Source organism: Eucyclogobius newberryi, unplaced genomic scaffold (genome assembly GCF_026437365.1).
Source record: "Eucyclogobius newberryi isolate DKJ021-1_F unplaced genomic scaffold, fEucNew1.0.hap1 SCAF_22, whole genome shotgun sequence".
Lineage (NCBI taxonomy): Eukaryota > Metazoa > Chordata > Actinopteri > Gobiiformes > Gobiidae > Eucyclogobius > Eucyclogobius newberryi.
Window position 1 is genome coordinate 17,871,383 of NW_027315857.1, and position 26,404 is coordinate 17,897,786.

General features: G+C 41.3%; 1 protein-coding gene across 2 annotated transcripts; it reads right to left on the reverse strand.

Moving 5' to 3' along the window:
* Positions 1-25: 25 nt before the first annotated feature.
* On the reverse strand, positions 26-24,992 carry rela (v-rel avian reticuloendotheliosis viral oncogene homolog A). 2 transcript variants are annotated; one of them, XM_072458902.1, is made up of 11 exons: positions 24,869-24,992; positions 18,228-18,263; positions 17,871-18,016; positions 15,693-15,838; positions 11,291-11,382; positions 9,429-9,563; positions 8,223-8,327; positions 4,588-4,803; positions 4,128-4,211; positions 3,960-4,040; positions 26-2,845 (listed from the first exon to the last, which is right to left on the reverse strand). In XM_072458902.1, the coding sequence occupies exons 1-11, from the start codon at positions 24,873-24,875 to the stop codon at positions 2,052-2,054; spliced, it is 1,842 nt and encodes a 613-aa protein (XP_072315003.1). In that variant the 5' UTR covers positions 24,876-24,992; the 3' UTR covers positions 26-2,051. The 2 variants fall into 2 exon arrangements, with proteins under 2 accessions (XP_072315003.1, XP_072315002.1); XM_072458901.1 differs by having other exon boundaries at positions 3,948-4,040.
* Positions 24,993-26,404: the final 1,412 nt, after the last annotated feature.

The window sequence follows — 26,404 nt, forward strand, 5'->3', positions numbered from 1 at the left end:
AATGAACATAAAATATACACGGATCATTTCCAAAACCAACTTTATTGTGTGAACATTATGTACAATTATCAGTCATTTCTGACCTTCAGAAACCTTTAAAACAATAACTGACAGAGCTAAATTGTAATGACCATTTGTGACCAGAATATATCAGGCAAAATTATATAAAAGGCTCTACTTTGTGAAAAGAATGAACACTGCATTGCTACTTGTAAAAATACCAAAATTATAGATTTAAGAAGAAGAAAATCTTGCATTTGGAAAAGATTTATGGAAACATTTAACTGATGCAGGACACTGAAAAAAGTGGTTTATTAAAAGCAATGAATCAATACATGCAATTTGGACTGGGGAATACATGAAATGACCATATCACAGGTAATAAAGTAACTAAGCCAAAGTCCACTGAAGAAGGCTTATACGCTTTACTCAATCTGTAAAGGGAAAAGCAGCCAGATTGCCAATGATTTCATAACATTGATTTAAAAGGTTGATAAAATACAGGGTTCATTTGAATTACTAGACTCGCATAACAAGACATGTGATGAGAACATCATAAAAATGCTTATCTGAATTATAGTCTTCAAAGTAACAACATTGTAATGAGTCATGGCTGATTCGTGTCATCTTCCTGAATAAAAAAGTTCACATTATGACACAGCATTTTCATACAAAATTGTCATAGTTTGCTATATTTACAAGTCCTACAAAATATCCATCCATTTTCTACCGCTTGTTCCCTTTTGGGGTCGCGGGTGACTGGAGCCTATCCCAGTGACTTCGGGCCTTAGGCGGGGTACACCCTGGACAGTGGCCAACTTGTCGCAGGGCCAACACAGAGACATAGACATTACAGACAGTTCACGCTCACATTCATTCACTAGGGCCAATTTTAGAGTCATCAATTTTGCCTAACACATGCATGTCTTTGGACGGTGGGAGGAAGCCGGAGAACCCGGAGAGAACCCACGGTAACACGGGGAGAACATGCAAACTCCACCCAGAGATATCATGTGATGTTGGTCTGGTCCGAACCCATGATCTCCTTCTTGGGAGGCAAGAGCGCTAACCGCCTTTGCCACCGTGCACCCCTACAAAATATGTCTTTGTAAAATATATTTCTGATTAACAAATGTTTTTATTGGTAAACATTCTGTACATTTTAAAAATTTCAGCGCAAGCTAGTGTCAGCGCCCCTTTCATACAGAAACCCTTAACGCAGATGTCACTTTAGAACCACTGTTGTACGGTTAGTATTGTTTAGTTTGAAAGATATTTATGAATATCTCACAAGCCTTTGCCAACAGAACCCCATACTATTCAACCCGTAATATTTTAAGGTAACAGTTAGCTGCAGCTACGAGCTTTACGTCTGTGAAATGGCAAAAATCTAAAGTTTATATTGGATTGCTTGGTTTAAACATGTAACGGGGCTTCACGCTATACATGCGTTCGCACAGCCGGGAACTTGTGCAGTGGCAACCGAGTCCGCCATTTTGAAAGGGGCACAACAGCACGTCTACTACATACGAAATCCAGGAAATACGAGGCCAAAATGCCAAAGACCTGCTTAATCTGTTAGGACATTGCTCTGTTGACTGACCAAGAAATGAGAGCTTTGTCGTGTACCTTAGTTTGCCGTTATCGTCTAAAGAATCAAAGTATTCGTAGCTCATTATGCCGTAGAAAAGGATGCAGTCGTGTTGGTTTATATATATCGCATGCCCCTTTTAAAATGGCCACTATGGAGAAGTCCCGGCTGTATGACGTCACCGCGAACGCATGTATAAGAATGAAAAGGGTTTTTTGGTACTAAAGGGGCACTGACGAGTATGGATTAGGAACACAAGTTAAGCTAGTTGTGCTAACAATACGCATGTAGCACGTTTAGCTTTATCAGACAGACAAAAACAAATGTCTGCGGCTACATGGTCTGTCTGCTCTTATAATGCACCTTTACAATGTTTAGTAAAATGTTAAAGTTCGTAGTGAGTCCAAAATCGTTCCGACACCACAACGTGACAAACCTTTACAAACAAAACATAGCATTCTTAACTGTTGAGTATTGAAATGAGCCGCTCGTCGTCTGTGGACATGAACCCCTCGAAATCCCCGATCTCCTGATGCGGGACGCCGTTGTTGCTACCGCCTAAAGTGTCGATCATGTTTTCATTATTGAGCAAGTCCGTGATGCTCGTGGGGTACTCCATCCACGTGCTCCCCGGGTTCCCCTCCGCAGTGTTTTGGTGCGCGTTAGCGTTAGCTGCGCTCGCCCCGTGGTGACACCCCGCCTGGTTGGCCGCGCCGTCGCCCGCATGGAGGCGGCTGTTGACCACGGGGTTGACCAGATCCACAAAGTCGTCCATGTTGAGGCTTTCCAGCGTTCCGCCGTCCTGAGCGTCGGAAAAGCTTGGGAAGTCGTCGTAATCTATGGCGCCGTCCACGTGGTACTGCGAGCTCGGCATTTGGGACGAGGACGGGTGAGCGGACGGAGGCTCCAGCCCCATGGCTGAGGAGAAGTTGGGGAAGAACTCGTGGAGGTCGGACAGGTTGACGGTGGAGTAGTCCTGGGTGGTGGTGGAGGAGGGGTGGGTTGGGGGTGCGCCGGCCTGGGGTTGGTTATGGGTGAAGGTCGGTAGTGACACTTGGGTGGCTTTGGGTTGAGAGGCCAGCGTCAGGCTCTCGATCTTCCAGGGTTGGTTGTTGGCGGCGGCGGTGGAGGAGGAGATGGAGGAGATGGAGGAGGAAGGCTCTACTTTGGGCTGGTGGGGGAACGGCTGGGAGAGCTGGGAGTTCCAGTAGGCGGGCTGCGGTCGGACGGATGTAGCAGCAGGGGGCGCCACCACTGATGGAGACAGTAGAGGAGGATGTTAGTTTTAAAAGTGACACAAACTGACCCAAAATGTGTTTCTGTCATGTTATTCTTACTTTACAGTATCATTTTAACTGAAGGACATTTGACCTTTCCACAGAAAATAAGTTGTTGTTGTTGTGAGCACTGATGAGAAGAGTGTTTTTAGTTACAGAATACTCTTACGTCAGGGATGTACAAACGCTTTTCCACATATTGGAATATATTGTAAGCAGATGGCCACAGACGTGTAACGCTGAGCAGTGACTGTAAAACCCTCTGAATAACTCACTAAGAGACCTCGAGTCTACAAACATTTATTTCATGTCTGTATCATAATGTGATGTCATTGAAGTTATTGAGGGAGAATTAGTACAATTTGCATTAAAAGTTAAAAGTTTGGGTCTATTCTGCAGGAGGCTTGAGGGCCAATAAAAATTGGTCGGAGGGCAGTATTTGTCCTCCGGGCCATAGTTTGGACACCCCAATCTATATATATATTCTGAATATGTAGAATACTTTACATTGAGTTGCATTGTATTGTAGTGTGAAAATGTGAATTGTGAAAGAGCAGTTTGAGCCCTGAATTACATGACAACGCAGCGCAATGTATTAATTTGTCTTTATGCAAGTAATTGCAAAGTTAATATTTTGAATAAGATAAGATATTTCTTTATTGTCCACACATGGGGAGATTTTCATTGTTGCAACAGATAGAGGAAAAGGACAGATAACTTATAGGAAGTTTAAAAAATACTCTTAATAGATGAACTCTTATAAACAAAACTATTATAAACAAAACTATTATAAACAAAAACTCCTATAGACAGAACCTCTCATTTCTTAATAAGGAATGGAGGGCAAAAATAAATAAAGATAAAATAAAGACAGCTAGCGTATGACCAAATAATACTAATAATAATGGTAAAATAAATACATACATATTTTCAGTGCATGTATTTAGCTACTTCTCAACACTGGTTGTGAGTTGTTCATTCAGTAAACGCTATAGCCGATGCTACAAATGCTCCGGCTGCTACAGATGAGCTCAATCGGAGGGTCTAGTCACTACAGGAGGAAAAGTGAAAGATCTTACTTGAACTCTGACCCGGGTGTGGGTTCATCATGGGTTTGACGGGAACAGTTCTCCTGGGTACGTTCATCGGTCTCCGCTCCAGTGGGATGCTCACTGCAATTTCATACAATATACAATGCTTATTGGAGACACTGGACAAGATGAATCTGGATCAAATGGAGCCATAAAAACCTGGCTGACCTGAAGATAAAGAGGAGCCCGCCAGCTTTAGACTCTGGAAGATGTCAGCCGTGCACTTCCTCTTCGAACTCAGTCTGAACTCATCTGCACAAACACAAAACAGTCCATTTAAGAAGACTTTATTCTTTCAGTTTTAATCAGGTGATAATAATAAATCATAACATATTGTAAGTAGATTATTGATCTTGAACAGAAAAGGGTTCATTGACCTGTTTAAAACTGCAACTGCAAAAACTGAGAGGCTTTTACATGAGCACTGCTGTGGGCGGAGCTAGGGGGTTGGTGAAAGTGGAAATAATAATGAATCTATGTCTAGGGGGCAGGTGAAAACAAATATATTCTGAGAACTCAAGCCTCAACTGCAAAGCCAAGCACACAGACTGTTCCTACTGTAACATTCTTTCAGCCAGCCACGCCCCGTCCCGTGTCTGGCCCCGTCGCGATTAGCCGATTGACTCACCTGGGTCCTGGGGCAGGTACTGGAAGTCCATTGGCTCGCTGACCTCCTTGTCGGACGGCCTCCTGAGCTGCATCTTGATGCTGACGGGCTTGGAGAGGTTGGTGTCGCGGTAGGGCGGGGTGCGGAACACGATGGCCACCTGTCTGTGCACGTCGGCCTGGGAGAACGTGCCCTTTCCCTCCCACGCGTCCTGGAAGAAGCGAACCTCGATGTCCTCTGGAAGTGAAAGGACGGATTTTATTTTTTTATTTTATTTTAAAGTGTTTGATTTTGTCATAATTTAACCAACAGATTGTACCATTTTTGTACGCAACATCAGACTTAGAGTTTGTTTAAAGGCCAGAAGTTTTGGAGGGCCGTAGCCTCTGGGACCGCATTTGATAAAGTTTGGGGTCAAACTAAATCTCCAAAACTCTAGATCTGTTTCAGTGCTGAGAATATAACTGTTTTATTCGATTTTTGTGAAAAATAACATACAAAAGGCCAATCTAGTACTGAACCAGAATTAAACTAAGACTAGACAAGTACCAACTGGGTCTGAACCAGAACTGACCAGGAATTAAACTTAGGGCTGGGCAATATGGGAAAAAATGTATAATAATAATCCTATCCTCTGCTCAAAACATGTTTTTACTGACTAATATGACGAATATTACTGACGAATCTAAAATCCCACATAATTGATGATTTCACTCAATCTGTCGACCTTTTGTTTAATTGCCCAGCCCCAATTAAACTAGGTCTGAACCAGAACTAACCCAGAATTAAACCAGTAAACAAGAGAAAATATATTTTTAGGTATTTGGAAGATGGGCCGCGGGCCGGTTCAGATTGTTTGGAGAGCCTGATCTGGCCCGCAGGCCTTAGGTTGACTAGGCCCAGTTTTGGCAGTTTTTCAGGTTTTTCATTGTACTTCCTGATTGTACATCATGACATGACATGCTCTACTTCCTGTAATTTTCAGCTGATTTTTAAACTTTTCTTAGAAACTCCTGCTTGAAACTATCATTTATATTTACAACCGGTAAAACTGGACATTCATAAAAAAAAAAACACATGTCATATCCACTTTAAAATCTGAATCATAAAACACTGAAAATAATAAAAAGTCTATTCTTTCTCTGAGGTTAACGTTTGACAGTACGAAAGTAATTGTTTCATGACTTCATTATTATGTTTTTCAGTCCTACATTAAACTTACTACTGAAGTTACTGAAGTTACTCTCCTCAGTTAAGAGTTCATCTATAATGTACGTTCTTAGAGTTGAATCATAGGTCCAGAAACCGTTGTTTTATTTCACACATCACTTCAGTGCAGTACAAACCTGTCAACAGCTTCTTGAAGACTCTTATTTTCTTTCCTGTCAAACTTAAACCAAGTCAAATGTGCCTTTGTTTACATCTGTCTCCAAAGTTACATCGAACACTGACTGGCATGACTTTCTCCACGATGCAACTGTCGCGCAGCAGAATTCTCGGGGGAATCCTCGAACGGCAAACACACTAAGCACATGTTTCCTGCCTGAGCCAAGAAGAAAACGCCCAGCATCAAGATCTGTGTGTGCAGGGTTTATGCTCCATGCTTTGTTTGTCCAAACTTCACACAGAATTAAGGACATGACTTGAAAGCAGGCGAGTGCGTCGGAAATAAAAATGTACATTAAAAAGGCTGAGTCATGTTAAGAGAGAAAAAAGAATAAGAAAATATTGATTATATATTTAAAGTTTATTTATAGAGGCATCAGTTTCAATATATTGAAATGTAGATCAAATTGTGACTTTTGTTTTGAAGATGTGCAAAATTTGAGTTTATAGTATATGCTAACAAAAATAAAACAAAAAGATCTGATTAAATAAGAAAAAATGTAGGTATATGGTGATATTTCTGCACTTTTGTTATTCATTTAACAGACTATTCCCATTTGTCTGATAATTAAACGTCAACTAGTACGTTTAAACACATTTCTGTAGGATTGACACAACATGCCTTTACTTTAGCATCTCATGTTTAGAACTTTAAATGATGTAACTAGAGAATGTACACATTGCTTTACATCTTTGGGTGTTTCAGCACTCCATCCACTGGCAGCAGAGGGAATTACCATGGGGAAACAAACAAACCTAGCTTGTTTTGACACACTGATGTTCGCACGCAGTTGTAATGAATGCGATGTGACGGCAGAAATGCTCAGAACGAGTGATGATTTAAGGCAGACATGTCCAAACTACAGCCCGGGGGCCAAATGCGGCCCGTAGACCAATTTTTGTTGGCCCTCCGGCTTCCTGCTAAGGTGGCCCAAACAACAAATAGAAGTGCTTTTACTGTAAAATTGGAAAAATTCAAGCATTTTGATGTTATACCAACCTAATAATAATGTTCTAAGTCTTACGATAGGTGTGGAGGCTCATCAAAACTATGTCAAATGCAAAACTTCAAAATTAATCACTTTTCAAATTTGACATTGTCATTTAAGGCCTTTAAGGAGTTCTACCTATGACATCACAAACCGGGGACATTTGGAACAGAGTGTTTCCCGAGGCTCAGAGGGAGAGAGGACTTACTAAACACAGTGCGACTCCAGGTATGTTTTTGAGGATCTTTAAAAAGCTAACTTGCATATCTTTATGGTGACAAGTTACCGGTTTGATCTGTGAAGAGGCGACTCCGGTTTATCCCCTTATGCCATTTTAATCAATCAAGTCAACAGAAATGTGTTAAAACATGTCTTTAAACACATCACTTGAGGCTTGAATATCATATCAATGTATCATCATGTATCAATTAAATATCATATCAACAGAAGTGCAGAAATATCACATTATTTAAAAGTTCACAATACATTTTTATCATCGTTTTGAGTCATCATTTTTATTTTGATTCAGATATTTTTGCAGCATTTTTACACTAAACAATACAATCAATATTTAAAAGGAGGAATTTATTTGCAGTGCATTAAAAAAAGTCATCAAAGGCCCCAAGTTTACAATTTGTGTGGTGATGTTTCCAAAAGCAGAACGTATTCTACTGCAATCATACTAGTATTCCATCTATTCTTGATAAAATCCACTGAGCATTATTTTCACATATATTATCTGTAGAAGCAACACAAAAAAATATGTATATATCTTTGACACATTTTCAAACTGGAAAATTTGAAAATTTTGCAAATCTTCAAAACGACATTTACAATATCACCTACATTTCAACACATTTCCCACTTCTTCCATATAATAGGACATGAGAGTCATGAACCCTCTTCTCTCACGTGTAAAATGATGAACTTCAATAGTCGACAATCATTTCAATAACCGATTAGCTGCGATTTATAAACGAGCTCGTCTCAACAGCTTCCGAACCGCCCACTGCGTCACGAATACCTTCGTGACGCTTTTATCGAAGAATACTGTAAATAAAACCGCTCTTTTCCTATAAAGTAGCACAGAAACCACTATCGAAACCACCTTAGCTTTCACCTCCTCTAAACTCCTCTCGGGCGGAAACTGTCACGTCCTGTCGACTCATCTCCAAACCGCTTGGTGTAAACAACACGCACAGAAGTCTGAGGCCCGGGACGCGCTAAATTTGGAACGGACCCAAAAACGTACAAAAAAACTATGTGAATAAACAAACCCACCTTTCTGCACTTTGTCGCACAGGAGGAAGATCTCGTCTCCGCCCTTGCAGCTGCCCGAGTTGCGGTTCACTCTGCAGATTTTCAGCTCGGCCGTGTTGGGCGCTCCTGTGGAAGAGAGCGGAAGGTTTTGTGATGGGGTTTGACGGAAAAAGGCGAAGACGAAGGGTAAATGACAAGGATGTGGGCTGTGGTCGGGACGCTGGACTCATTTAGGAGCGAGCCTGCAGCTGAAAGAGGGCTGTATTAGGTGAAGAAGTTGTGGTGGAAGGAAAATGTACACGTTAACGTTCCAGCAAAAAACAGCAAAGGGCTTGTATCAAAATAAGATGTACCTATAACACCATACAGGCGTTTTAAATGAACTTTTTTGAGGAGAACCATCATTCTTTTTACTCTTTTACCATTTGTGGCGTGAAATTGTGCAAAAGCTTGAATATTGAGCTTTAAAATATGGGGTATCCAACTCGTTTTTAGCCTGTTGTTTTGTTTGTTTTATTTTGTTGTATTGTATTGTATTGTATTGTATTTTTATCTTTCATCTTTTATCTGTTTTTTTATTTAATTTTATTAATTGTATTTATTTTATTTATCTTTTTATTTTTTTCCTCCATTCCCTATTAAGATATGAGAAGAGTTTTGTTAATAAGAGTTTTTTGTTTTGTTTATAAGAGTACTTCTATCAAGAGTGTTTTTTTTATTTTTTTCCAAACTTCCTATAAGTTATCTGTCCTTTCCTCCTGTATCTACTGCGTTGTAACACCGAAATGTCCCCATGTGTGGACAATAAAGGATTATCTATTAATTCTGTGTCTAATTATTAGCCCCTTAAAATGTTGGCGTACCTGTGCAGACCTGGTAGACATTTCCTGCATTTATTCCATTTTGTCCACCATCCGATAAAAAATGACTATGAAGCTCCTGGGAAGGTAAAGGTCTCACGTGCAGCCCTGCTTCAGAGCGTGCTAAAATGTGTACAATTATTATTATCATTTTGTTTTTAATTATCATTTTCTATTAAGAGATTTTTTAAGCTTTCTATAAGTTATCTGTTCTCCTGCTTCTGTATCTACTTGCGTTGCAACACCAACATTTCCCCATTGAGTGGACAAATAAAGGCTCATCTTATCTTAAAATGCTTCCCTAAAGCAGACCCCCGCCTTCACCGCTGTAGGAACGGAATCTGCTGTGCACCGTTTGCAGACTTACGGTTGTCGTAGATGGGCTGCGACACCACCGGCTCCAGCGGGTACAGGTCGCCTGTGGGAAGAGTGATGGAGGCCTGGAAGCACAGCCGCACCGAGTTCAGGTCAAACTCCTCCTCCCACACTTTGGCCTCCGGAACTGCACAGAGGGAGAGAGGGAGGGAGGGTGAGAGAGTGGGAGTGGGAGAGGGAGGGAGAGAGAGAGAGAGAGAGAGAGAGAGAGAGAGAGAGAGAGAGAGAGAGAGAGAGAGAGAGGCAGGGAGAGAGTGAGTGAGTGAGTGAGTGAGTGAGTGAGAGAGAGAGAGGGGGGGAGTGGGAGAGGGAGAGAGAGGCAGGGAGAGAGAGTGGGAGGGAGAGAGAGGGAGGGGGGGAGTGGGAGAGGGAAAGAGAGGCAGGGAGAGAGAGAGAGAGAGCGAGAGCGAGAGCGAGAGCGAGAGCGAGAGCGAGAGAGAGAGAGAGAGAGAGAGAGGCAGGGAGAGAGAGGGAGAGAGGCGGAGCGAGGGAGAGAGAGAAAGGGAGAGAGAGAGGGGGAGCGAGGTGGAGGAAGGCGAGAGAGGGTGTGGTTCCCTCAGCATCCTGACTAATCTATTGGCATTCACACAACAAACAGGGAGGGACGGAAAGTATCAGGCTAACAATGGGTTTTAGTTTAAATGTTATAAATGTCAATCACATGAGGGAATCAGATAAATATGCAGAAGAACTTTAGGTGTAAAAAGCTGGTAAAGAAATAAACAGGTTTGATTACACACTTAACATCATTATTTACGGGTTTAAAAGGGTTCTAAATGCTCAAAATCACTTTAAACTTAAAAAAACTATTAGTTTAGCTCTACTATTGCACGCTCCAAAGGTTTCAGACTTTCTTCAAGTTCATTATGTTTGACCTGTATTTATTAAAGCTACATGACATCGCTTCTCAACAGTGCTAAACACAAATACTCATTATTTATTAGATTTTTTTTACATAACTTGCTGCAACAAAGCCAAATGTATGTTTTAAAATGTAGGTTGCACATTTGTAGGGTGTAATTTATTGTTTAAACTGTTAAAAAATGGTTAAATGTGTCATTTGTCCTTGCATTTTGGATGGAGGGTCGCATATTGATGACATCACAGAGGGCTTCAGCTCTACTTCCTGTCATTTTCAACTTTTATTTTTCCATCCATCCATTTTCTTATTTTTCCAATTTATCTTTTTCACAAACTGACACTTGATTGGTGTAAAACTTTGATAAACATTTACCATGGGAACTATCCCACAAAATGAGGTAATCATTAGAATAAACATTAGAATTTAACATTGAATGCTCTGTAAAGTACTAGTTAATTTACAACTTTTTTCACTCACTTAACTAATGCCTTCTGAGCGTCCTAAGTCATAAAAGTCCTTTTCACGACTTTCAGACGCCAGTGCACGTTTTGTCATCGGTACAGCTAACGACAACTAGCATGCTAACAGCGCACTAGCCTGACTGTGGCCTCATTTTCACCCGAATAGATGCTTTTTTATCATGTATCTGTATTGGGGCAAAACTGATTTGACATGAAAGAAAAAGTCTCATCCAGCCCCTTTAATGTTTTTAAATGAAACGTGCATGAGTGATTTGTGACGTGGATATGACACACGTGGAAAATAGCGTCAACTAGAGCAAGAGCCAAAAACACAAACATCTTTTATACCTCAATTGCTACCTACCTTTTCAATTGCTTTATTTTTAGATTGTCGTCTTGTATCTCAATGTTACATTTGGTACATTTGTTGTGCTAACTTAGCTTTTGTCTGACGCCGTGATTGACGCACTTCAGGATTAGCATGCAATGTTGTCTCCTGCCAAGTAGTGAATCTAAATGTAAAGTACTGACTGTTGAAGGGGTTGTTGTTAGTCTGCAGGCGACAGGTGATGGCCTCGTTCACATCCTTTTTCTTCACACACTGGATGCCCAGGTTCTGAAAACTGAAAGCACATTTACAGTCAGACTCTAGGAGTAGTAGGAGTAGTAAATGCAGGAGAAATGTAGTAGATGTTGAATAAGATACTAATCAATACCAAAACGCATCTGAACAGCAACAGTATCAGTAGTATCAGTATCAGTAGTATCAGTAGTATCAGTAGTATCAGTAGTATCAGTAGCAGCAGTAGTATCAGTAGCAGCAGTAGTAGCAGCAGTAGTGGAATAAAAAAATCAGTTCTTAAACCACTCTTACTGGTGTCACGCTAAAAACTGAAAATGTTCACTCCTAATTAAAGATAAGATAAGGTAAGATAAGCCTTTATTCGTCCCGAAATGAGTAATGAGTAAATTCTAGTGTTGCAACACAATGTAGGCACAGAAGTAAATACAAAAATGTTTTTAAACTAAATCACTCTTAATAGAAAAGCTCTTATAAAACTCTTATACTTATAAAAAGTACAAAATAATAATAACAATAGCAACACTCACACATATTTACAGCTGTTATAGGGACAGTGAATATCGCACCAAACCGTATTATGACACATGTTGAGTTCTAACAGTGTTTGTTGTAAAGTCTGACAGCAGCAGAAGGAAAGATCCAATGATGGCAGAGTGGTCATAGAACTTCTGCAGGACACAGCTGTCCGTGTCGTGTCTGAAGTCTGTAGTTTAGAGGGTGAAGAGAAAGGGGGGGAGGACAGTGCCCTGGGGCGCCCCCACACTGCAGGTCCGAGTGTCAGACACACAGTCCCGAGCTCTCACAAACTGGGGTCGGTCTGTGAGGTAGTCCAGGATCCACTCTGCCAGGTCATACTCCACACCAGCCGTCTCCAGCTTGTCCCTCAGGAGCAGCGGATGATGGTGTTGAAGGCGCTGGAATGATCGAAGAACAGGATCCTCACAGAGCTTCCACGCTTTCCCAGGTGAGAGAGAGAGCGGTGCAGCAGGGAGATGACTGCGTCCTTCACTTCGATGCCAGGTCAGTATGTAAACTTCAGCGGGTCCATGGCTGGACTCACGGTGGAGCGGAGGTGGTCCAGGACCAGCCGCTCCAGTGTCTTCATCAGATGGGACGTGAGAGCCACCGGCCTGAAGCTGTTGAGGTCTTTGGCGCGCGGTGTCTTACCCTCAGCTTCAGGCTCATGTTGAAGACATGCTCCATAACTCCACACAGTTCATCTGCGCAGGACTTAAGGAGCCTGGGGCTGATGCCGTCATGTCCTGCTGCCTTCCTCACATTAATCCTCTTCAGCTCTCTCCTCACCTGTGCTGCTGTGACAGTCAGTGGTTGGCAGGGGGACTGTGTGCTGGGGGGATGGGTGAGTCCAGGCGAAGTGGGGAGCTGATGGTCTGGGGCAGATAAGCGAAGAGGAACGGATGCAGGGCATTGTCCAGCTGTGGAAGAGGGAGCATGCAGCTGTGCAGGGGAGGGGTGGGCAATTGATCAAATCTCAGGAAGTGAGAATTTAGTTCATTCACCCACTGTAGGTCCCCCTCCGTCTGGACAGGGGGGACTTTGAAGCCTGAGATGGTTTTCAGGCTCCTCCACACTCCCTGAATGTTTTTCTGCTGCAGCTGATCCTCCATCTTCCTCTTGTAGCTAAAGATGCACTATGTAAACTTTCACCACCAACTTGTCTCTATGGTTGGTTTTGCCTGGAAAGTGCCGCAGTGTAACATTAAACCTATCTAGCTCCATGGTGACAAGCAAGTCAATTGCCAACACGCCAACACGCAGGTGGACAAACTACATCTGACACACACATATATATGACTTTATCTTTTAAGATGTTTATTTTAAGTTGAATATGAGAAAACAAAAACATTTAACTTCTCATAAACCAGAGCAAACGGATCAGAGCAGAGAAACATCAAAGTCAAGTGATTTTAGTGTAATATTTAATGTGTTTTGTGACTGTGGCAGTTTTTAACCAAAAATAAACTTTGACAAACTCTACTTAACTTAAATGACTGGTGAACTAAAGCTACAACTGTCAAGAATATTTTCAACCACGTATAGTGTTTTAAATTACAAAAATATATTTTGATTGACTAGCATGATTGACTCAAACTCAACAAATGACTCAAACTGCTCAAATAAACTAAACTAAACCAACATGTGCTGCTGCTAAAATGCTGTCTGACTACATTTTGACACACCTTTACAGTGACATTCATCTTATCTCCCTCATCATATTCACTTCACATAATACATACATAAATCAAGCAACTGCTAAACTATAATGTAAGAATCCCACTTATTTCAGAATGTGTTTGTAAAGACCTAAACTACAGGGTTAGCACATTTTATATAGAATAAAATGGATGTCAAAGATGTTGTCGGCGAGATTAGCCGAGCTACAGCTAACCACAGGCTGCACAGAGCACTCACAAACTGTAATGCTAACGAACTAGAGATGTGATCAAATATCTTTCTGATGACACAATGTTGATATTGTGCCTGTTGTATGACTTTATTTACTATTTCATTTATTTTTTGGTTACAGTTTTGTTGCTTGTTCGGAAAAAGGATTCATGCTATACATTTGACATTATACATTTATATTACGTTTGTGCAGGTAGTGGTTTAACAAAGAAATACTGTTTTGTTAAATGTTTTTGATCCTTAAAAATAGAGATATCTCGCAAAATATCATGTGCAATGTATCACAAAATCCCAGCTCTAATGCTAACAAGCCACTAAAAGGCTAGTTTAAGCTAGCTTAGTGCTGCATATGTATCTGTATGGACTGTAACGACACAAATCAAACAATAAAACTCAAGAACGTGCTCAAATCAACCAAAAATATGGATCCAATTTTGTTAATCAATCAACGCAGACAGAGTTAAATTATAAATCAACATTTTAATGGGAATATTTGCTTTTGTTGTCATAACTCCATGTAGACGGCAGCCATGTTGGATTGACTAACTCGGATAAACTCTGATAAGCTTCCAAGTAGGAATTGTAAGTGCAGCTGCAAGTAGGAACCTGGTAGAGCACAGACCTGGTTTAGACCTGGTTTAGACCTGGTGTAGACCTAGTTTGGATCTGATTTAAGGTTTAGTTGTTTTAGTCGCTGATGCATTTATTCATAGTACGCAAGATCATTTCTAGTTTCTATTACAAATAAATATAATCAAACTTCACAACTTTATTTTATTCATCTGTATTAAACTCTGTGTTAACAATAATTACAGCTCCTTGTATTAAACTCTGTGTTAACAATAATTACAGCTCCTTGTACTGAACTCTTTGTTAGTAATAATTACAGCTCCTTGAACTGAACTCTTTGTTAGTAATAATTACAGTTCCTTTTCTCTCGAAACCCTCCTCAAAGAGACCAACATTTCATGCAGTTAATGTTCCACTCCTCTGCAAACCACCAGTAACCCTGTATCTATCGACTATTTATATCTCTGTCAACACGTCACCTCCCTCAAATCAAAACTCTGCAGGTCAAGGCCGCTGTGGTTCTCTCTCTAGATTTACAAGCGCACACTAGTCCAACTTCTCTTTGGCTGTTGTCCAGTTATAGTCTGATATAGTCTAGATGCTTCACCGTCCATGTTAGCAGTTTAGTATCAAACTTTCAGAATGATAAAGTCAATTGAACAGATGGGGAAAAGATTTAACACAACATTTAGGTAAAAAGAATTTGGAGAACAGATACAAATAGCATATTTTTGATTCTGAAATGATTATTTAATTGCTTTTTTACAATTACATTGTGACACTGCAAATGAATAGGGAAAAAATCTTAAATTTCGAGACAATAATTCAAACATTCTTCTGTAGTTTACTTGCATAAATGTAAGAAATGCAGTATTTTCATGTATAAATACGTCATTTTATGTGTAAAAAAAAAAAAGCCAAAATATCATATATTTGGAACATCTAAATCTGAAAAATTTAGAAAATGAATAGAGCAAAATGAAAACATCCCTGATTGCAATATGACTTTGCAACTCAAAATGGTTCATTCAGCAAGCTTTTAAGATAAGATAAGATATTCCTTTATTGTCCACACATGGGAAAATTTCATTGTTGCAACGCAGGTAGATACAGAGGAAAAGGACAGATAACTTAGTTTAAAAAACACTCTTAATAGAAGAACTCTTATAAACAAAACTCCTATAGACAGAACCTCTCATTTCTTAATAAGGAATTCAGGCAAAACTCTGCAACTTACAAAAACACTAAAACCCTCCATTTGTGTCCAAACCATGAAACTTAAATGAGTCCACAGCTTCATACAGATGAGACGGATAAGGTTTTGGGTTTCCTCGCTCCGTTTGAACCGCTCACCTGTGTATCTTGCGCTCCTGCAGGTCGGCCTCGTAGTAGCCGTGCTTGCAGTCCTTCCCCACCAGCTCGTGGGGGTGGGGCTTGTGCGGAGGGTTTTTGGTCACCAGGGAGATGCGGACGCGCATGGGGCCGCTGTAGTTGAGCACCTGCGAAGGGAAGAACGATATCGAGGTGAATATGAGATGAGCGGAAAGTTTCGTTGTGCAACTCGAGCAATGGCTGCCAAATCTGAAACTTGTTGATTTTGAGATTTATCGTCAAAATAAAAGGTGCATCATGTAACTTTTCTCTCTGTACCTGTTGCAATCACACTCAGGGCTCAGACATTTCATATTTCATCAGAAGTTCTTGTGCTGAACCATTCTATGCCCTCCCCCCACAGTTGTTGCTATGCTGTTGCTATGGAGATTATCAACAGTACAGCGGCAGCATAATTTTGAGCAGTGTTATGTTAATCAAAATGGCTGAAACATAGATTTTTTTTTATCTTAATGTCATCTTTTAAAAATCCATGTACAATTAGCCACGCCCACTTTGAACATCTAAAACAGTTGTCTGACCCTGGAGTTCACACTGGTCTTCCTGGACTAGCTGCGTTGCCAAGTGACCAACAATATGAGCAACAAACGCTGCGTCTGCTAATTATACGTCTATGATGCCACCTGCTTGTCTCCATGGCGATGTTTTTGGAATGTATGGCAATAAACTTATCTTATATATAGACACCAGGCCAGATTACAGGTCTGCTCTGTGGTGAGGCGAGCGAACTCACTGTAAGAATGCATGTTTTTTTCAATAATACCACCAAGCAAAACCAATGACATCTCCATGGTGACGAGCAGGTGGTGGACCCTCTAGCAGAAAAGTCACATGTGCACCTTTATGTTATTGTTAGGAGTTTAATACATGTGTAAGATTGTCAGAGGATTTCTTTCACTTGGCTGCGTAGGAGTTCTGTCTGCTTTCCATTAGAGCAAAAAAACTGGTTGCATGACAAGTATTTCAATAACGTGGTTCTCAAACTTTGACAATAGTCGATGTACACAGACAAACAACTGCACTTTAGTTTGTTATTCATTTCTCCTTAAGGCAAATAAGGTACACTTGTATTTCCACCACTTTGGAATAAACAAAATCGATCAATTCTAACAAGGGACTGACAGATGAGGACAAAATAGTGGATTATTAACTTCCAAAAGCACAAACTATGTGCATTCTTGAGCTTATCGGACCATCTACAGGGAAAACTTAAGTGTATTTACATTATCAGTTTAAGATATAAATCATAAACGGTCCGGTACAAAGGTAATAACTGGCTTTTGCTGCAGTTTAGCCACAGGCGTCAGGAGAAATCTGATCCTCAAAAACACTTGACTTGTCAGACAAAAAAAAAAACAGTTGAATTTAGTGTATTTCTTACTAATAAAAGTCCAGAAAATCAAATGGCATACAGAATGGCCCCTGTGTACTGGTCCCATCTAAAAGAGTTTGTTAAATGTGTCCATTATTTCAGTTCAGTGTGAAAATCTGTTTTATCCAACATTACATCAGTCCAGTCCGTCCCTGTCATACATATTTCTTTTTTTTTGTTTTTTGTTTTATACAGCCCACAGTACACTCCACATGTATCCATCCATCATCTCCATCGCCAGAACCCTACATCCAAGATACATAGTTTAAAACCACATTGCATGTTGGTGTATATTTCGATACTGAAAAACGTATTGACTCTAATGCTAAAATGCTGATACGCTAACATCTTTGAAACACATTTTGTGGTGTAGCAAATGTAATAATATAAGATGAAATAACAACACGCATTGGTATCAGTATTGGATCGATATTGCAATAGCTGCCAGTGGTATTGCTTATCACTAACTGACACGAACAGGGTTTACCATAACGTGCTTCATGTAAAGTATTGTAAACGCGTGTGGTTTTGAAGATTTTCAGTGAATTTACTGTATCAAAGGGAATATTGAGCTTTTATGAAGACAATTGCTTTTTGACAGTGCTTTTATTGCTCAGAAATAGCTTGAAAAACCCTTTCAACTCGCTTGTCTCCATAAAGATAGATACGTTTTATGCCATAACACAAGACAAGCAAGTGGTGGGCGCTCCAAAAGAGTGACATAGTGCACCGTTTATGCAGAAAGAGGATAAACTCGACAAGAATACCCTGATAGCGGGGTGCGTCTTGGTGGTGTCGTTGCTCTTCTCTCCAGGGATGCTGCCGGCAGACCTCCCTTCACACTTGTACCTGAAGCGCATGCCTCTCTGTTTGGGCTGCTCGATGATCTCGATGTAGGGCCTGGTTTGTTGGACTGCAAATATGCCAGAAAAAAAGGCCCATAACATGAATATTTCGTGCTGGGAAATGTCCTCGCGCAGTTTTGGGAGATGATAAAAAGCAGACGTCAACATTGTGAAACCGCGGCTGGTGATGCATTCAGCAGCAGCGGAGTTCAAATGTTTGCTCATAAAAAGCCTGGTTATTCATTTACAGGGCATTTGGTGAGGGGAAAAAAGGCTTACCTGGATTGACTGTGTTCATCCCCCAAGAATATAAGCCTGCGAAGAGAAGGACAACAATTAGTCATGCAAATTTGTAAAAATGCGATACTACATTTCACATAAAACCAACGTTACGAATAAGCATTTCAAGCAGGGGCGTTTGTAGCTTTCTGGGGGCCCTGGGCAAAATGGTGTTAATTTTGGGGGCCCTCAGTTTGCCAAAATTGAGAGATGTGTCTTGTATATATTGCCTATTTTTATTCCTGGACAGGGAGATTGAAGGGCATTAGGGCTACAACTAGTCATGTATCGCAATCATATTTTGATCGTTATCTGGACTATACAGACTCTAGACATATACAAAAAAGACCTTCTCATAAAAAGAATGAACTATTTCTGATTTTCATTAATAATAAGTATTTTTGTAAGTATTCTCTATCTGGAAGCCTTCAGTCAGCATATTTCCACCCTTAATTAACTGGTAATGCATGTCACAATGCACAATAGAGATAATTGTTTGACGAGTTCAATACAAAAAGAATCATTAGTTAGCCCTATTTCTCATTTATATAATTTTATTTATTTATTGTTTGGAAAAAGTACTAAACTATTTACAATATTTATATGTTTCTGGAATAAAATTATGCTTTATTATGCCCCTACATTTGCATATGCTGCCCATTCCGAAAACACCACTGATTTCAGGTGTTGAAAAATGAATATATACAAATTGCTCAAATGTTTAGCAAAGTAAAAGTGGTAATATACTTCAATAATGGCACTTCACTGGTACTTTACAATAAGCCAAGTAATGCATGGTAATTTTCAGTAATTACGTGCTGTATAAACCATATCATTACCTGTAAATTGATGTTTTTTGTGGTAAAAATATACTTTTTGCCGTCTTTACAGAGTGTTCAAAACAATAAACTGACTTATTTTACAATAATCTTACAGATAATCAAACCCAATATGCTATGCAAATATCCTTCATGTTCCAAGTCCGTTCTTCCTGCTTTATACAAACTGGTCAAATAGATCAACACTTTTGCCATTTGTCTTCCACTACCAACAAAAATGGTTTCATAAGCTCTGTAGCTCATTACATTCCGTTTTATTTACACCCAGTGACCCACGTTTGCGTGTCATTGGGGTTGCAGGATGACACAGCCCCAAAGTCGCTCAGCACATAGTTGTGGCGTAGCCTGCAGCGTTGTGTGGAAATGTACCAGACTGCGCCGCGTCCAAGGAGGTCAAAGGGCATGGAGCGTGCGAGCACTTCCCAGCAAACTCATAATCACTTATCATAAACTGTCAGAAGCAGCAAGGGTCCAAACAAAAGCTAGCTATAGCCCATCTGCAGTATCCGTGTCCTGCTTCTTTGTACGGCGACGGATCGGGCGGTGTCGCGTTCCAGACGTTTGGAGCTGGATTGTGGAGGTTTGAATGGAGAGGTGCAGCACGATGGATCAGGTGAACGTGCTCCTCCCGTAGAAAAGCATAGGAACTAAAGAAAAAGTGGGATTCTTCTGTGTCTTTACTGTTCTGATCATTGTTTTCCCAACTGGACCAGGACTGGCAACTCGGAAAAAACGTTGCTCTGAGGTCCGAGCTCCAACCTCTGAGTAATCTGCTCTCTTTCTGGTGGTTCATACGCGTTGTGCAAAACAAAATCCACGGCAAAGACAAAAAAGAATGAGAAAAAAGTACTTTGTCTTCCCCAAAAAAAATCCACAAAATAACTTATAACTAGTAACGGTTTTTGATGATCAAGTTTCTTTAAAGGTTGAATGGACTATTTTTTTGGCCGAAATCTGAGTCTTATTTCCTCGTGGCGTGGACTGCCGATTTGTCCCGCCACGTATCAATCATAAAACGCGCCTAACGCTCACCTGCAGCCGCGTGCGGCTCGTCCCACGTTTCCGCGTGTCTAAGCGCATTGATCTATCTATCTAATATAGTTCCCTCTGTGTATGGGGCAAAATGAAGACGGAGAAAGACTGTTCGAGCTGACTCAGAAGAAGACGGAAATCTATGGGAGACGAGAGATGCGATGCGATCCGTCGCGCTAATAAACAAACGCACGTGTGTGTTGTATCAGTCCACACGGGGGAGTGCGCATGCGCACTTCCGCCTGCATTCTCAAAACGCAGGCGGAAAAATCGTCCATTGCACCTTTAATGCATGTAAACACACACGCAAAACCAGGTCAGGCAGCTAGCTGGGGTCTTGACTGACATTTTCAACCTGTCACTGGACCCAAGCAGCTGTCCCCACATGCTTCAAAACCACCTCCATCGTGCCAGTGCCAAAACATTCCAAAGCTGAGAGCCTCAACGACTTCCGCCCTGTTGCACTCACCCCCACCATCATGAAGTGCTTCGAGAGGCTGGTCCTGGCTCACCTCAAAACCTGCCTACCACCCACACTGGACCCCTTCCAATTTGCCTACCGCCAGAATAGGAGCACGGAGGATGCCATCTCTACGGCACTACACTCCGCCCTTGCTCACCTGGACAATAACAACACCTATGTGAGAATGCTGTTCATTGACTTTAGCTCAGCATTCAACACCATCATCCCCTCCAAACTGATTACCAAACTCAGTGACCTGGGTATCGATGCTTCCCTCTGCAACTGGGTTCTGGACTTTCTAACCAACAGACCCCAGTTTGTTAGGCTGGAAAACCACACCTCCTCTACACTCATCCTGATATCAATACCAAGAAGACCAAAGAGCTCATCGTGGACTTCAGGAAGAAGAGTGGCACACACACCCCCATCCTTATCGACGGGACGGAGGTCGAGCGTGTCACCAGCTTCAAGTTCCTGGGTGTCCACATCTCCGAGGATCTCTCTTGGTCTCTCAACACCTCAACCCTGGTCAAGAAGGCACACCAGCGTCTCTTCTTCCTGAGGAGGTTGAAGAAGGCACATCTGTCTCCTCTGATCTTGGTGAACTTTTACCGCTGCACCATCGAGAGCATCCTTACCAACTGTGTCTCAGTATGGTATGGCAGCTGCTCTGCTGCGGACCGGAAGTCACTCCAGAGAGTGGTGAAAACCGCCCAACGCATCACAGGTTCCTCACTCCCCTCCATTGAGACTGTCCAGAGCAAGAGGTGCCTGCGGAGGGCGCGCAGCATCGTCAGAGACAGCTCTCACCCCAGCCACCAACTGTTTGCCCTCCTCCCCTCCGGGAGGCGCTACAGGGTGCTCCGTTCCCGGACCAGCAGGTTCAGGAAAAGCTTCCTCCCTGCAGCGGTCATCCTGCTGAACCCCCCCCCCCCAAGTCTATGTGAAACAATTGTTCGATTACCAACCTTATATTTCTTTTATCAATTAGGTGATTCATCCGATTAGTTGTTTGTATTTTGTTCTAATACCATTTTAGACTATCAATTAAAAAAGCAAATTATAAGCAAACTGTTGAATTGAGCTAAAAAAAAGGCTAGCTAAAATAAAAAGATGCTAGCCCCAGAACGCGTGACTAATCTGCATACTAAACAAAGCCCACAATTCATGTGACAAAGCCATATATCTGCTTATACGTATGCTTTACTTAACAAGGTGTCAATGTAAAATGCACGATTGTGTAAAGATTCGCAGGTTTCATTTATTTGTCAGATGTGACGCCTACGCCGTCTCCCACAGCAGTCCAACATTCTTGACATTTCTCTGATAAATCATTAGCCTGGAATGTGGCAGACGGGAAATGTAGTTTAGGAGTTATTACAGAGAACTCCGAGTCATTGTTTTATTGGATTATGTACTGTGCTTGGCCAACAAAGCGCACAGAAAATGAACAATAGATGACAAACAACGCCAGTCAGTACTTTTGTCTGGAGATCGGCGACTTTAAAGAGACTGTTCAATGTTTTATGAAAGGTTATTTTACAGATATGTTATGCTGATAAGGTGGAGGTTCCAGAGCCGCCGCAACAGGGTCGGATGATGGCATGAATCAGAATCAGAAAAGGTTTATGGCCATTGCCAATGAACAGAATTCACAAAGACAGAAACTTGCTTTGGTGATTCGATGCAACATAAAACAATGAACCATGATAAAGCCACATGTATAAAATCAAAAAGTGCATGCATTACAGAAAAACTATTTGAATCTGCTATAGGATAAAAATAAAAATAGGCTTACTATGTACACAAAATGTACAGTTGTATTTACATATGTAGTGTAGAAAGTGAACAGTGCTGTGAGTGATCAAATTATGGTTGAAGTGACAGTGTTTAGGAAGTGTTCATGAGTCCAACAGCAGAGGGAAAGAAACTGTTCTTATGGTGGGAGGTTCTGGTCCGGATCGACCGTACCCTCCTGCCTGAGGGGAGTGGCCTCCTGCCTGAGGGGAGTGGCCTCCTGCCTGAGGGGAGTGGCCTCCTGCCTGAGGGGAGTGGCTCAAATAGTCCATGTCCAGGATGAGAAGAGGCCGCTGTGATCCGACCTGCTCGTCCCAGAGCCCTGGAGATGTACAGGTCCTGCAGAGATGGAAGTCTGCAGCCGAACACCTTCTCAGCAGAGCACAATGCGCTGTAGTCTCTGTTTGTCCCTGGCTGTGGCTCCAGCGTACCACGCGGTGATGGAGGAGGTGAGGATGGACTCAATGATGGCCGTATAGAACTGCACCATCATCTCCGCTGTCAGCTTGGTTTTCCTCAGCTGCCTCAGGAAGTACATCCTCTGCTGAGCCTTCATGATGAGGAGCTGATGGTGGCTCCCACTTGAGGTCCTAGTGATGGTGGTGCAGAGGAGGCGGAGGGAGTTTACTCCTTTGTATTCAGATAATGTTCCAGATAAGGAGGAGTAAATAATACTGATTGGACAAATGTGTGTGTTTGTCTGTTATAGATATGTCTATAGACTGACTGGTAAGAAAATAACTGTCAATACTAATAATAATACTGTTACTATTGTTTAAAAATCTTTAATATAACTCTGTCTATTTTCCTCTGCAGTTGATTGTACTTCTGGGGTCGCAGAACTGTTTACTGACAACAACCTGCAGATGATGTATAAGATGGGTCAAACGCAGAGGACAATAACCCAACGCCAACCCACACAACGCTGGAGCAGTGCTGACCTGTCCACTTCAAAGAAACAGACCACTGCGACTGATTAGGCACATGTTACACTGCTATTGAAACGCTCTTAATAATTCATAATAATTTGGGCTGCAGAATCAAATTTAAGTCACATTTTTTGTCACGAAAACATGCTAATCTCAAATACATATTTAGCCGTTATAAGTTCCTCCCAAATGCCAATGCACCTGGATGTGTTTAGGTATTGACTGTTTTGTGTGCATCTTTTTAGCCAGGACGTGGTAAATCCTCGTCTTCTGGTTGACAAGCGTCACCCACGTGCGTTAGGTCCGGCCTCCACCGTCCACTGCCCTGTCCAGCGCCTGTAGATGTGTTGATCAAGCTCGTCCAGCTGACTGCGGACGATCTGTGGGGCCGTCTGTGGTTGCCGTGGCCACACCAAGCACACGGTTTGGAGTCTTGGAGTCGAAGAGGCACGAGCAGCAATGTCGAAGGCTTTAACTTCCAATCTATTGTAAACTAAACGTCCTCTTATCAGTTTATCTTAACGGACGACCACTTCAACGGCTTCATGAGATCAGAAAAAGATATGGCGTCGCTCGTGAATGAGCGGTGCAAGATAAAACAATGACATTTTTGATGAGACGTTGCAATTATTTGACGTGTCTTTTGATCAATTACAGGCTTCACTGCAATCAAGGAGTAGAATATAGTACCAAAGAGAATACATTTAATCGTTTGTTATGGACATACAACTGGTTTCACTGACCTTTGTGATGTGTTTTATGTTCCAGTATTCAGTATATATTCAGTTTCTTCTGATTAATAAACTTAATTTCCTCCTTAAACACAGATATCTCTTTAATAAACACACTTTAAATACATTATCAACCAAATAAATGTCGAAATATGGAAATTGAGAATATTTAGTGCAATATTAATAAAAAAATCGAAAATGTTTATTCTTTTTTGACATTTTGATTTCATAATATTAGTCTTTTTGGGCGTGTTTCAGAGCACACAGTCAAAAAATACGAGTATGATTATTATTCATAGTCGACTCGTCACAATAATTGTCGATTAACCGTCGCAGCCCTGAAAGTTACTTTATTTTGGAGTAGTTTGTCCGTCACGATTAATAAATGCAGATTAAACGACGTTTGTTTTTGTGTATCGATAAAGTCACGAGTTACAAACGCGCCTGAATCGTCCCTTTCACTCACAAAAATCGATCAAAAATGCTGATAAACAGTTTGAAATTGCAGAGATGTCACTTCATTTCCGTCACAGTGTGAAGTTTGCGCGCATGGTCCTCCTCCGCGTGTAACTCGTAAAAACTAGAACCTGGACGATATCGTACAAACACCTCCCACATGCAGACGAAAAGTTAAACAAATTAATAATTCAATATAGTCAAAGTGTTTTCCTCCAGTGTGTGTGTGTGTGTGTGTGTGTGTGTGTGTGTGTGTGTGTGTGTGTGTGTGTGTGTGTGTGTGCGTGTGTGTGTGTGTGTGCGGGGCTTTCCCTTGCGCGCAAAAACAACTCGCTGTCACTCACGCGCGCCGGAGTTCGGGAGAGGTTTTCCGCGACAAAAGAACCGTACGTACCCGCCATGGCTCCCCCCTTCGTGCCGGGCCGGTGTCGAGGTGGTGGTCGGGTGTTTTGTCCGGTGGAGAGGTGGCAGTAAACACACGCACGACGGGGTGAAGGATGACAAAAGTTTCTTGACAGAGTGCGTTGACTGTCTGCGCAGCGCTCGGGTCCGCCCTCTCCGCCCCGCTGCTGCTGCCGCCGCGTCGTCCTGCGCGAGGCGGGCGGAAGTAAGCGCGCTCATATCCGGTTGGTTTGGAAAGTAAAGTAAAGCTGGGTAGTCACTATACTTACGCCATACTACGTTAAAAAAAAGATATTCAGAATACTAATTTTGAGTAACTGTTAGGGAGGATATTTTTCTTTCTCTCTCTCTTCCTGGAAAGTAAAGTGAAGTAACGAGCGGAAAGTAAAGTGAAGCAACGAGCGGAAAGTAAAGTGAAGTAAAGTAACGAGCGCTGGGTAGTCACTATTCTTACGCCCTACTACGTAAAAAAAAAGATATTCAGAATACTAATTTTGAGTAGCTGTTAGGGATGATATTTCTCTTTCTCTTCCTGGAAAGTAAAGTGAAGTAGCGAGCGGAAAGTAAAGTGAAGTAACAAGCGAAAAGTAAAGTGAAGTAACGAGCGGAAAGTAAAGTGAAGTAACGAGCGGAAAGTAAAGTGAAGTAACGAGCGGAAAGTAAAGTGAAGTAACGAGCGCTGGGTAGTCGCTATACTTACGCCCTACTACGTGAAAAAAAGATATTCAGAATACTGATTTTGAGTAACTGTTAGGATGATAATTCTCTTCCTCTCTTTCAATTTTTTTTTTACCACGGTATAGCGTAAAACACATTCTCTGTCTTTATCAGTACCAACCGCCATAAAACACCAAAGAAGAAGTGGAAGAAGTTAGACGTACAACTACAGTAGGTGGCGGGAAAATGCACCTTTTCAGTTGGCTGCCAACCGCTATTAAAAGTAACCGAAGAAGAAGAAGAAGAAGAAGAAGAAGAAGAAGAAGAAGAAGAAGAAGAAGAAGAAGAAGAAGAAGAAGAAGAAGAAGAAGAAGAAGAAGGGAGCAAAGATAAGCATTTTTTTTTGTTCAATCTATAGTCCAAAAAAATAGACTTATAAATATAAAGAACTTTTTTTTAGTTTGTCACATTTAACTTTATTTTGTCTTTCATAAAGTTCTGTTTCATTAAAAAACAGTCACAAACTTGAGGAACAGTAACATGTCAGACCACGAGAATGAAAGACAAGTAAAGCTTTTACTGTTGTCTTAATAATCGTGAATAATCGTTAAATTGTGATGTTTCTCTCACAATAATTGCAGCGCTAAAATGTTATATTGCGACATCCCTAGTAACTGTATATATGTATTAAAATGCAACTAATGTAAAATAAGTTAGAATTTTAGTAGTCAGTAAATTTTAGAGCAAGTTATCAGTAACACCCTCATGAATTTATTATCATTAAGTAACATTGTTGTAACATTGCTCTCTCTAAGAAATCATAGCTCTAGTAATAGCCTACTTAAATTTCACCTTCACTTTTTCGCTTGTT

What these genes read in the sequence shown, in the direction of transcription:
- rela (XM_072458901.1), bottom strand. An exon ending in GGGCTCCTCTTTATCTTCAG is followed by an intron (nt 4,041 to 4,127) that starts GTCAGCCAGGTT and finishes ATGAAATTGCAG; the next exon opens with TGAGCATCCCACTGGAGCGG. An exon ending in ACACCCGGGTCAGAGTTCAA is followed by an intron (nt 2,846 to 3,947) that starts GTAAGATCTTTC and finishes TGTCTCCATCAG; the next exon opens with TGGTGGCGCCCCCTGCTGCT.